The sequence below is a fragment of the Gavialis gangeticus genome, unplaced genomic scaffold (assembly GCF_001723915.1).
Source record: "Gavialis gangeticus isolate Ggan-Ray unplaced genomic scaffold, GavGan_comp1, whole genome shotgun sequence".
Lineage (NCBI taxonomy): Eukaryota > Metazoa > Chordata > Crocodylia > Gavialidae > Gavialis > Gavialis gangeticus.
Window position 1 is genome coordinate 179238141 of NW_017729024.1, and position 12515 is coordinate 179250655.

Genomic DNA, 12515 nt, shown 5'->3' on the forward strand with positions numbered 1-12515 from the left:
TTAAAAAAAAAAAAAAAAAAAAAAAAAAAAAAAAAAAAATCTTTCCATAAGCTATTTCTCAAAACAGAAAGAAACAAAAACAAAAAAACAAAACAAACAAAAAAGTTTGCATGAAAAGCAAGCACTCAGAAGGAAATATTAGCAGCAAAGTAGTTATAAATGTCATGAGTCCACTCTGTCTCGAGTCATCGGTTATTAAAAATAACCTCCAACCAGCACGGGCAACTGCTGATAAACTGTCTTGTGTAGCACTGGCCCCAGCCCTTCACAAAGCTGATCTGAACAGTAAAGCCGGTCCATGGTTGCTGCATGAACTCATGGTCGTTAGGCCTCTGTAAGCTGTATGCCTTCTCATAGTCAAAAGCCTTGATGGAAAATCCTGGAAACACTTTGTGAACCAGCAACGTCCTGGAGTCGGGGTTGTCCAGTGTGGCCGACTTGATAAAGATTGGGTAACTGCTGCGGTTGTATACCCATACGCCGTCCACTTCCTTGGTCAGCTGGATGCCGTAACCAATTTTGCTGCGGACTTTCTGCACCAGCTGGCTTTTGTTGTCTGAATTGAGCTGTCCGAGGCAGAAACCGTTCCCCTGAGGTAGATCATAGAAGATATCCAGGGAGGGCTCTTGGACAGAATACAGCCGACCCACGCGCGTTTTCTCTTCCCAGTATGCCACCACGCACCAGTGTGACCGATCCCCCGGCTCCTGAAGAACTTGGGAATCTAGAGAAAGGGGCAGAAAAAATGGGAAATTTAATAAAGCAGGGAAAATATAATCTAATAAATACACAGCACTTATGGTACACTGCCTCCAGAAAGGGTGTTAAAGTACACAAGAGATCCAAGGAAGAGAGACACACGTCCCACGCTAGAGGAAGACAACCCCCCTCCAAGTCTGTACCCATCTAACTAGGGGTTAAAATTCTTTCCAACTATCCTTAGCCCAAGCTTTCAGAGGTGAATTCTGGATGCCCAACCCAACATAACCAAAAGGACCCCAATTTTCCACAAATGCTATGGACTTGTCCACTAGAAGTATCTCAGACTGGACCTACAGAAATTAGTATGTCCCAAATAAGCTTGGGACATCTCCCAAATGTGGCAGGGGCCTTTGAGATGAATCTCTCCATTAGGCTCCGTTTCCCAAAAAGTAACAGACTCAGATTCCCGTGACGTATTTAGGCACCCGTTTGGTGCATATTAGGTGCCTACATGTCTCTGAAGACCTGGGGGCTTCACCCAAGTCACTTGCCCAAAACCACTTAGATAACATTTTCAAGAGCCCAGGCCATAAACCCTCTGAGGCAGATTCCCAAGGGCTCTTTAGGTGCCTCAAGACACAGCAAGGCACCTGGCCAGGTTTTCAGAAGCAATTTAGGCATCTAACTTGATGCCCACCTACTTCAGTGCTAATTGTTTTCAGTGGGAATCAGGCTCCCAATCTGCTTTGGCACCTTAGAAAAACTCCATTAAGTACCTGTCTGCATCTTTAAGCACTTTAATACCTTTGAAAATCTGGCCCTTCAGGCACAGTGCCCAGGAGAGAAAGAGGAAGAGTCAGCACTGTGTGCTCACACACAGACTGTGTTTGCAGCACAGCCATTCCAGTTAAGCATGTTTAATAATCAGCCAAACCATGTCTCCACTGTGGGCTTGTATTGCTCTAATGATGCCAATGGGGTTAAAATTTCCAACTAGCGCGTTTGGGGCATGGCCTAGTGAAAAGGGACTTTAGGAACTCCTCTGACACACGCCTGCTCCTTCCCATCTCTAGCCTCCTTAGCAGCCCTAGAGCGTAGATGAGAACAATGTACGTAGCTGGGGCATCCCAGACAGCAGTTAGTTGATGCCTATGGATATGTCTTCACTGCACAATGAAACTAAGCTCTTACTTGAATGCTGCACTCAGCTTTCCCCATATCTACAGCGTCTTCATAAAGTCCTTGTGCACAGCCTAAGTTATTAAAGATTAAAAGTGCACAAGGACTTAATGAAGACCCTGTACGTACAAAACCCTGCGACTCCCAAGCATGGTGGTACGCTATACCCGGACTCGGCGGCCCACACTGGAGCAGACTAAAGCCCGCGGATGGGGGCCCTGTAACTCAAGCAGGACTTTGTCAAGCGGGCAGTCGCATCCCGGCAGGCTACCCAGGTGCCGATCATCAGACATAACTCTGCAGTGAAGACGCTCTCTCTGAAGTCTTCTGAAGCCGAAAACTGCTAAGCGCCGAACCTACAGACTTCTGAACGCAGCAACTGATTCCCTCCTCACCATCAACCCCTAGCTGCAGATAATCAATTTGGGCAACAGTAAATCAATGCAGATAACGTAATACTAGAGTCGCTAATCAGCTGCAGAAATCTTCTCTATGTGAAGCGTGGGTAAGCCAGGAGGCCAAAGGTACCCACAGTCTTGCATGCATCATACATCACTCTGCTCTGAAAACACTTTCAACCAGATGAGCTTTGCTTCATGTGTAATTCCCCCCCACCCCCAAAAGGGGAGCCATAAAAGGAGAGTTAAATATGGCTTAGCAGGAATGGAGGGGATGGCAGATCATCTGCTGTAATTTACTGAGCCTATTTACGCCTATAGCCGGAGCCCTGGTAATAAATGCTATGATTCAGACGTCAGATGAACTATAAATCTGCCTGAGCTGCAGTTAAGACTGTGGTTTGTGGTGGCAGGGTGGAGACCGGAAGTCTTGCATTTGTTAACAAAAACGGAAAAAAACCCCTCGGTTCCTTTCGGCCTTCCCTCCTGGCTGCTTCTCTCTCTTTCAACCGTATCACGAGGCCTAAGACACCGGGGTGAAAATGGGGGTGACAGGAGAGAAAGGGAATGAGCTCTCTCCTCCTCGTCGGTATGTGGTGCAATGCACCTCGGCTTTGTGCTGCTTTGGTAACAGCTCTTTCACAGACATGTTAAGACCTGGGAACTATTAATCTCCAAATGCTGAAAGCAAACAAGCTCAGGACTGAAAGTTCAAAAAAAAAAAAAATCACACCAATCCCCCCAGATCAACCTGGGGAAGACAGCAACCAGGAGCCAGCAAACCAACAAGCCGGCCACATTCCCCACACCCATCCCGGCGGCCAGGGTTACGGCGCCTGCTATTTCTTCCTCGCAGACTTCCACCCACCGAACAGAGCCCAGGAAATTCCCAAAGCAAGGAGGGTGGAAACACAGTGGTTAAATCAGCGAGTCCATCTGCTCCACTTTCTGTGCCTTTTCACTATTAAAAAGTCTCTTCCCCGCTCAACCGTGCATTTTACAGTCCTCCAAGTCTGTTTAGTACAGCGCTGTGCTCTTTAAAAGAAAAAAAAAATCCAGCCACATACTTTTAAATTTCCTTATTTCTATGCCAGTGAGGAAAATATTTCTCCACTTGCTGGAGGCAGCTACTAAAAATGGGCCCGACTGCACACGCTAGAAAACTGGGAAGATAAGCGGCTGCTGATCCTCTGCCCACCGCGACCGGGACTGGAGGGGGCCGGGGCGGAGAGGACCGGGAGTCCCGTCGATTCAGGGGGCTCCAGAAAGAGAGAAACTGCCTCCCAGGTTTGCAAGAGTCAATCTGCCTCCTTTTAGGTGTGCCCTGGTTTGTCTTTCAGCCTCCCCCTTCTGGTGCCTCACAATACTTTGTTTCATATAACTCTATCCCACTGAAACCTGGCACCAAATAAGCAGCAAGCAGGGGGAAAAAAGCTGAGTGAGGGAAGGGGAGGGAGGAGAGGAGGTAGTAGTGGGGTTGGGAAGAGACCAAGCCACGATCAAATTACCTTTAACCTAACCTTCTGCAACTTGCCTCCGTGTACAGTCTTGGGGAAGGAAAGGGGGGAGAGCTCACACTTGACTACATCCCTGTGCGAGGAGACAGAAAAGGCTTTTGCTTCCCTGAAGGAGAAATTAAAAAGGGGGGGGAGCAATTTTGAGAAAGAGGGGGGGACCCCAAAACCAGGAAGCACAGCTGAGCCAAATGCCCTGCCTGTAGCCACCCTATTTTGTGAAAGAAAATCCCTCAGACTGCATTTTTTCCTTTCATCTCTGCAGCCCGCCAGTCCACCCAGCAATTTGCAGACAGACGTCAGTACAGAGAAGAGAAGTTTGCAGATTATGTTAATTGCCAAGCCCAGATAAATTGCAGCTCGTGTGCACGCGCGCCTCTCGCTCTCCCCCTGCATGGCCCGTAAAACTGTAATCTCATCACACACTGGGTTTCCAGACTCTCTGGATCCTGCTTTGCTTTTAAAACAGCCCCTTGCGCGGTGCCCTGGGGGTCAGATCCTGATGGTCCTCTGCAAGCGGTGGGGACCGAGGTTTGTTGCGGAAAGTTAGGAGTTAACACCAGGGCTGGTCCCAGTTACACTGGTGTAACCTGGAGGTGACTGCACCAAAGGCCAGACTGAATTGGGGCCGAAACAGATACGGGTGTAAACCTGTGTGGCGGCAGAACTGGGTTGACTCTGGATTCATGCTGGCAGAGCGCACATGAGAATCAAGCCTGCCACACTTTGGAACACAGGGAGTTATAAAATGTTATGTGTATGCATCCAAGTTTGTTTTTTTTAAAAGATATTTTAACTAGCTGTTTGTTTAAAGAGGCAGGAAACAAAACCCATGCTGTAAAAAAAATTAAAAAAAAAAAAGCTAATCAGATGCCTGGAGCTCACATTTTTTTGTTTTACTGCAGTTAAGGGAATTTTGGAACAACCGGCATGGAACATGCTGAATCTCACTGACATTTCTTTAAGTTTTTATTTATTTTCTCTAACATAAAAGCACCCCTTTCAGAGGAGGGTGGCAGGAGGGGGGGATTAAAAAAAAAAAAGCCCATTTCACCTCATGTTTGCACTTGCATTAGAGAAGACCACTTAACAAGCAGCTCATTGCCACTTACAAAGAGATATTTAATTGCCAGCACGCAAAAAAAGCTGCCCTGGCTATGAATGAACAGACCTTTATGGAAGTCGGGAAGTTCATGAATGAATCCCACTAGGCTTTTCAATGACATGGGGTGACCAGACCTCAAGGACAAGTTTTAGGTAATCAGGAATTTTTTTTCAATGAGCTAGTGCCAAAGCACAGTATAAATATGTCAAAGTGCCTTCCGTTCGAGGGGCCGAGCTGTTGACTGGCCGTCTGGTCGTGAAGCCATGAGGATATATGGGGACGGCTCAGATAAACAGGGTTAGTCCTTGCTGCTGGCCAAGCTACAAAGTCACCAAAGACGCTTTTCGCAATTATTTTTGTCCATTGCTATGGGCCGATACTTCCTCCGTTCTCCACACTATCTTGGCACTGCTGCTATAAGGTCTTGTAAGCCTGTAACGAGCTTGGCTACGTCTTTTGACCGGTGTCTGTAAGAGGAAGATTTGATGAAAATTTTCCACAGTGAACTCTAGGGGAAGCTCAGAAATGTCACCCAAAGCTTCACTGGTTTGTAGTGTTGTTGCTCCTTGCTCTAGAGAGCTCCCTGTCCATACCAGAAGGCAGCACGTGGTGACCGAGTTGCTTGAAGCACTTCAGAGGTAGGTGCGATTTCTGCGCTGCAGTCCTGTTCCCTACACGCCACCACCAGTGCAGAAATCATGCCACCCCCCCCGGCTCCAGCCAGGCTGTAGCCCCATGCCTTGCAGTTGGTGCAGAAATCTGGCGCAAGGGGGCATGTCCCCCCCCACGTGCATTCCCCACACTTCGCCTATACAGGAGAGTACAACTGGCCTCAGTTTTACAGAGGCATGGTAGTATTTCAAAATTTGACAAAGGCAACCGAAACTTAGAATCCAGGTGCCCTGCCATACGCACCCGAGGGCCTGCTGACTACATCACCGAAGGCCCTTAAAGGCCACATTTGTAGGCTCTGCTCCTACTAAGGCACCACAATCATGGACCAGTTTCAACCTGTGCGGTGTTGGGAGCTTTAAAACATCTGGCCCCCACTAGCCAAGCCAGAGCCCTGGGCTCCAAAATACTCCCCGTATCTTCGCGATGTGTCAGGATCCCGATTCAGCCTTTGCAGCACAGGCACCATCAGCATGAACCTGTCAAATGCAATTACATGACTGCACCAAGTAACTCATCCCCAGAGATACTTCCTTCAGTAACAAATTGGTGTAGGTTGCAGCACCTCTCCCTCTGCAGATATTCCTGCCACAAATTCAAACAGGACAGAGGTGCCAGCAACCTAATAGCAGCCTCTCCCACCATCCATCCTCATCCACAAACTCCCCCTCCTGCCAGCCAGGGTGCTTTTATGCATCGTCTGCTTCCCCACCGCCAGTTGTATCCGAGGTCTGCAACGCATAAATGGCTGAGACATGCTACCGGATCCTCATTCAGAATTAAAAGCACTCCATCCCAGCACCTTTCTTAAATGCCTGGAAAGTTCCCAACACATTCTGGGACCTAGCATAATCCAACAAACAATGCTACTTAATAATACAAACATGTGTAGCATTATTATTTTGTTATTAAGCACCCTTCAATTTTCTGCCATCGTGGATGATAATTATTTTTTATGGTCTGCATTATAGCATGCCCAGCGGCTCAGTCAAGATTAAGGGCCATGGTTTGCTGGGTATTTTGCAAAGCTATGGTAAAAAGGCAGTATTTGCCCCAGGAGCTTCCATACTAGCATCGTGCATAGTTATAATTATTTGGAGCACTTCTATAGAAGTTTTCATCCCAAATACACGCAGAAGGGAGACAGATATCTAAAGACATATTGCTTTAGCCACACCCAAAGCACAAAGCTAAGTTGAAACGGCAATGTTTCTCATCCTCTTCACGGTCGCTCTCATAATCCTTCTTGTTATGCACAAAGTTATCAGCTTGCTTGATAAAGCCCAAAGCCAGGGCTTCACTAGCTACTACTAGAGATTATTGACAACATCCTTAGTACTACATAAGGCTTAGAAGTTCAGCTGGGCTCTTGCGACGGGGAAAAAATTTCAGCTCACTTTTCATCAAGCCTTACATTCAGAGAGAGGAAACCCAAAATAGCTGGAAGAAAACCAAAAGTGATAGTCCAGAGAAATTAGAAGCTGTAGAAACCAAGCAAGTTAGACTGAAGATGCATGGGGGAGTCTTCAATCAAGACAATGCCCAACCTTCACGGGAAGACTGAAACACTAGAATTTCTTACTCAGACCAATAAATACACGCCTGTGTTGGGTTTTCCCAAGGGCTCTGACGAGGAGGACTTGCATGTAAGAGTATAACTAATTTCTAGAGCTGGGGCTATGCTTTTTCTACTCTCAAAATAATTGATGAAAACGAAAAAGTTTTGTTGGCATCTACAATCAAAAGATTTTTTACAGCTGAAAACCTGAAAAAACAAGTTTTTTCAGACATTGAAAAATTTAAGCCAAAAAGCCCAAACATTTTTGCTTTTCTTTTGGGCAGGGTGCGGTTCCTTTCACAAAAAAGCTAAGGAAATCTGAGATTTGGCATCAAAATTTCCATTTTCACGAACACAGCCATTTTTTGTGGAGGGAGGGGGGGAGAGAAAGGAAGTGTTGAAAAAATTCTGACCAATCGCACTAATTTTTAAAAGAAAATTCTAAATTTTCAGTTGCTCCCACCTAAAGCTAAGTCTTTTCACACCCTAGTAAAGGATGCTGCGTGTGTACCTAATGTAGTATGCTGTAGCTTGGAAAAGTTCATGCATTTCTGATTCACATCTCTCTATAAGGTGCAACTCTACCCTGCCTTCTGTGTACTCTCAGCCGGGACCAGCACACTCACCAGGAGGAAGGAAGGTCTTTTATTCAAGTCACTGGCCTGGGTTCATGAATTCCACTTCACGCCTGGCTTTGCCACAGGCTTGCTGAGTGACCTGGGGCAAGTCAGGTTATTCTTGGTGCCTCAGTTCCCCGGCTCTCAAAGCTGGACAGTAACCGCTCCTTTTCCCCACCCGCATTTGTCTATTGAGACCTCGAACTCTTTGGGCAAGAACTAACCCTTCTTACGTGCATGTACAGTGGGACTCCAAGCACTCGTATTAAATCAAACAGCAATCAGTAATAATTGTTCATTTCTATTAATACCTTTTGTTTGGGGTGGGAAAAAGAAATACCCTTTAGTCCCAAAACAAGAGGTCAATATATATCCACTAGAAAAGCCAAAGAAATGCTCGATGTGATTGGAAATCGTACCTTCAGCTTTTAAGTCCTGGATTGTGTTTTTTACGCAAACTCCACAAACATGGGAAAAAACTGACAAAGCTACGCCTTTTCCTCTGTAGTAAAAACAGCATTTAAAGAAAATGCCGAGTCTTGTATGGAGGACAAGGTACCTCCTCATTTGAGTCTAAATCTATAAAAAATATTATCAATTTCTGCATAAATGATCATTCTCGTCTGAAATCAGCTATATGACTTCACTTGTGATGGCTTCAACTGGATTTTTCACTGCCGATGGCACTCCACTCTTCATTACATGACCAGTTGTAGAACAGTTGTTTTTAACTTCTTTTTAAAGTTATATTGTGTCCCAAAGTATTTAGATGAAATTTTTCTAAATCTTTATGGCTCTACTTAGTTTTTCCTTCCTTTCTCTTCAATACTGTGGTTGGATTTTACACCGAGTATTTTTTTACATATTTCTTATGAAGTAACATATCCTGAGGTGATAAATAAAATGCCGGCAAGGAAAGACTGAGTTCTGCCGTGTCCTACATGAATCACTGCTCTGTGGACATCATGCACACCAGTGCAAGCACAGGTGTAACACCGGGGACCAGGTGTTAGAAAACAGCATGCAAAACAGCTAGATGAGCAACCATAAGTCACCAGTAGACTCACGCCAAGGAGTCCTGACTTCCTGGACCTTCCCCTCAGCCACAGGTGACAGTCATGGAGAAGTAGCCCAAAAAAGAGAAGGCTGAGGGAGGACTTGATAATAGTCTTCAGATACCTGAAGGGTGATTATACAGAGGATGGAGATGGACTTCTGTCTGTAGCTCTTGGGGACAGGACTAGGAACAATGGCCACAAGTTGCAACCAGGAAAAAACCTGGCCAGGAGCTACGAGTGGTCAGACATTGGAGCAGGATACCCAGAGAAGCGCTGGATTTTCCGTGCTTGGAAACTTTCAAAAGCAGGTTAGACAGACACTTGGGTGGGACGGTTTATTCAGGGAGGCCCCTGCCTTGAGCCAGGGGTTGGAGTGGATGACCCTTTGAGGTTCCTTCCAGCCCCACTTTGCTATGATTCCTACGTTTCAAGGGATTGTGGTTCCCTTCCCTTATTATATGGCTATTTGGAAGACAAATCTGAAATTCATCTCTTGTAAACTGAGGCTAAGGCATACAGAAAATATTGAGAACAAAAACATTAAATGATGCTCATTCTCTTATCAGCATATGGCAAGCTAATCTGAGGTTTAAAAAAGCAGCTGGACTACAGTAATTGCAATATATTGCTTCCCCAGGGGACCCAAAACAGACTAAACGCAGACCGCTACCCAACAGGCTGGGAAAAACTCAAGTAACCCCTTTGGTCTGACCTTAAGTGGTTGGTCAAGTGCTCTGGACAGAGCCATGACCACCATTTTTAACTGGCTATAAGGATGGACACATTCAACACACAAACCACAGACAGAGATGGAAAGGAGAAGATCAAGATCTAACAGATTTCTCCCCCTCTGGACGAGAAGTCCCCACAAAAAATCCTACTGGAACTACTTATTCTAACGCACACACATGTTCATCTTTCCCGCACGCACAAATATCTTCCATGAACAGCCTTGTCAAATAGAAGGCAACATGAATTCATTGAAATTAATGTACTGTGAAATAGTCCATCTTCCCCAGAGAGCAGCCTTAAAAAAAAAAAAAAAAAGCATCTAAGGGGTTTTTTAGACTCTTCAGCTGTGTTTATACATAAGGATCTTTCAGGAAGGCCAGAGAACAACCTTGTCAAACACACCTGCCTGCTGCCTCTTCGCTTTCGGTTTTGTTGCTGTTACTGGTAAAGAACCTTTTGCAGATTCTGGCAGAAGATCATGCGCATGAGCTCCTGCTGGAGAGGTGCACAGACACAGTGCATTTGTCATCGTGGTGGGAACGCAGGATAGGAAGTGCACCTCACCATCCACAAATGAGAACTGAGTATTTGCAACGTAAATGAATAGGAAGATCAGAGAGAACTTTGTTCTGTTCTCTCTAAAGCTTCTAGTAATTTGAAGAGGCTAAAGAAGAAGAAAAAAAAAATCAGATTTCCCAGGGCAAGGGTGCTCCCTTTAAACACGTGCTCTGGACACAGGACAGCCAAAAGGCAATCCAGAGTAAAAGAGAAATTCCACTCTAAGCATGATACACTGGTCCCTCCCAATGAACACTATGTCTGGATCTAAGAGCAGGCTTTGCCTCTAAAGGCTTGCCTCTCAACCTTTTATACTCCTCACTACACCCCAGGGCAGGGCAGTAGCTCTAAATCAGGGGTGGGCAATTATTTCGGGCAGAGGGCCGCTTACTGAGTTTTGGCAACCCACAGAGGGCCACATCACAGGTAGCCAGGGGCAGATAAATATTAATTTTCTAAACTTTTTAAGGGCCCCACGGGCCAGGCAGAATGGCCTGGTGGGCCGCATCCAGCCTGCGGGCCGCATTTTGCCCACCCCTGCTCTAAATGCAACGTTTCCACGCTCCTTCCGGTTCAGATCGTTTGAGACCTGTGTTATGTTGTTGTTGCTGTTTCCACAGAAAATTTTTAAAAAATTAAAAAGAAAGCTACATCTTTATATAGCTACATTTCAGCTCCCAAACTGCATCACAAGGGAAGTGTCATGAAGACGAAGCAGCTGCAGTTCTTTCACTGGGACTGTCCAGAACTGACCAGACGCCAAAGAGCTCCTATCGTCTGTTGTGTCAATGCCTACTTAGGGAGCCCTTAATCTGTGAATTATTGACACGATAGAGCACAGCATCTCTTTAGGAGCTATAATAGCCCATCATGTCAGTGGATACTTATGGAGGCCTTAATCCATGGATTGACAGGCTAGACCATAAATTTGTGTCCATAGCTAATTAGACAGATCTTATTACACAGCATAGACAGTAGCACTACAAATTTAAGAGCCTGAACTATTGTCTTAACTCCATTAACAAGTTGCCCATCCAATCAAGTCGCATATGTCCAGCCCATTCAAATAAACTATTTTTCTTTTTGGTCTTCGTAAACCTAAAATCTCTCACCTTCTTCCTCCCAGTGAAACTCTGGGCCTGAAATTCCTAGTCAAACAAAACCAACTTTTGCTGTTACTTAAGGAAGATGTCTTATGCCTGAGGAAGGAGTTTAGGATTTTTATTACCAGAATATCAAAAATGAACAGTGCTTGCTCTTGGTATCTGGAACATGAGTCAAGTCTAGACTGAGACCTGAAGCCTGAGCGGGACACGTTCACATGAAGCTTTGCTTCAAGCTATTATGAAAGAAGAGGCCAGGCACAATGTGAAGAGTTGGACAGGCACTTCCCCCAATGCTCAGAGCCTCTGGTTCATGACTCTTATTCGATGTTTGCCAGTTATGTGCCAAAAGAGCCCCAAAAATGTTGCCAAACAAAACGAGACGAACTCTGCTCAGTTTGGGAGGTTGTTGTGATCCTGAAACCATGTTTAGTGAAGCCACCAGGGTTACTGAAGTCAACACCCCCTTTCTTGTGAAGTCTCAGGCAAACTTCAGGCAAAGCTGTGCCAATTTCCAAGCACAATTGGGCTGAGATATGATATGAGGGAGAAGATGCTGGGCATGCCCTGGGGTTCTCCAAGGTCTCTCCACCAAATCTGGTGCAACGTGATCTGGGGCGAATCCCTCTTTCTTTCAGAGTTCTCGGCACCAAAATCAAACCCCAAACTCTAAGTCATGATGAGGCTGGGCTGACACTCGCAGCAAACGCATTCACCTGAGGGCTGCTGGGAATGAGGTCCTTGGAGCTCTGGCTAAGACCCCTGGAGAGCAAGCTCTCATCCTGCAAACACTGAGACAGTCTGGACCGGACCAGGGGCATCACACCAGCTGCTCTTGCATCACTGACTTCTCTAGGACTTCAACCCTAGGAAGACTAGGCCTGGAAGGAAATTAAAGCCTCCGCAACACGGCATATTTAAAACACATCTGTATATACTACGCATGTGTACACACACACACACACACACACACACACACACACACACAGATGTCCTAGGTCAAATTCTGACCTACTTTCTTGACATTAGTTTACTGATCTACTTTTTCAATGTACAAATTAAAGAAAAGGGAGGGGGAAAAAAGAAACTGAAACTGTAAAATCTGCAGAGTTCAGACTCTACCGCACAAGAAATTGGATTCAGAAATGTCCCATGAGTTATTGCTCTTGCCTAATTATGATGATTAATCAATTACCAGCACTAAAAATTACCCAAGAAAAAATGACAAGCCCTTCTTACACCCACTTAAATTGTCTTTAAAAAGGTAGTAAGCAGTAGCCACCAACCCTCATGCAAATGTGCCTGCAGCTAAAAGACCC

The 12515-nt window shown here is 45.6% G+C and overlaps 1 protein-coding gene across 1 annotated transcript; it reads right to left on the bottom strand.

Annotated features, from left to right (window-relative positions):
* Window positions 1-31: 31 nt before the first annotated feature.
* SMAD7 (SMAD family member 7) lies at window positions 32-824 on the bottom strand (the record flags this gene model as incomplete). Its single annotated transcript, XM_019518146.1, has 1 exon — window positions 32-824. A coding segment is annotated over one exon (639 nt), but the record flags the coding sequence as incomplete, so codon positions are not given.
* Between the last annotated feature and the right edge of the window lie 11691 nt (window positions 825-12515).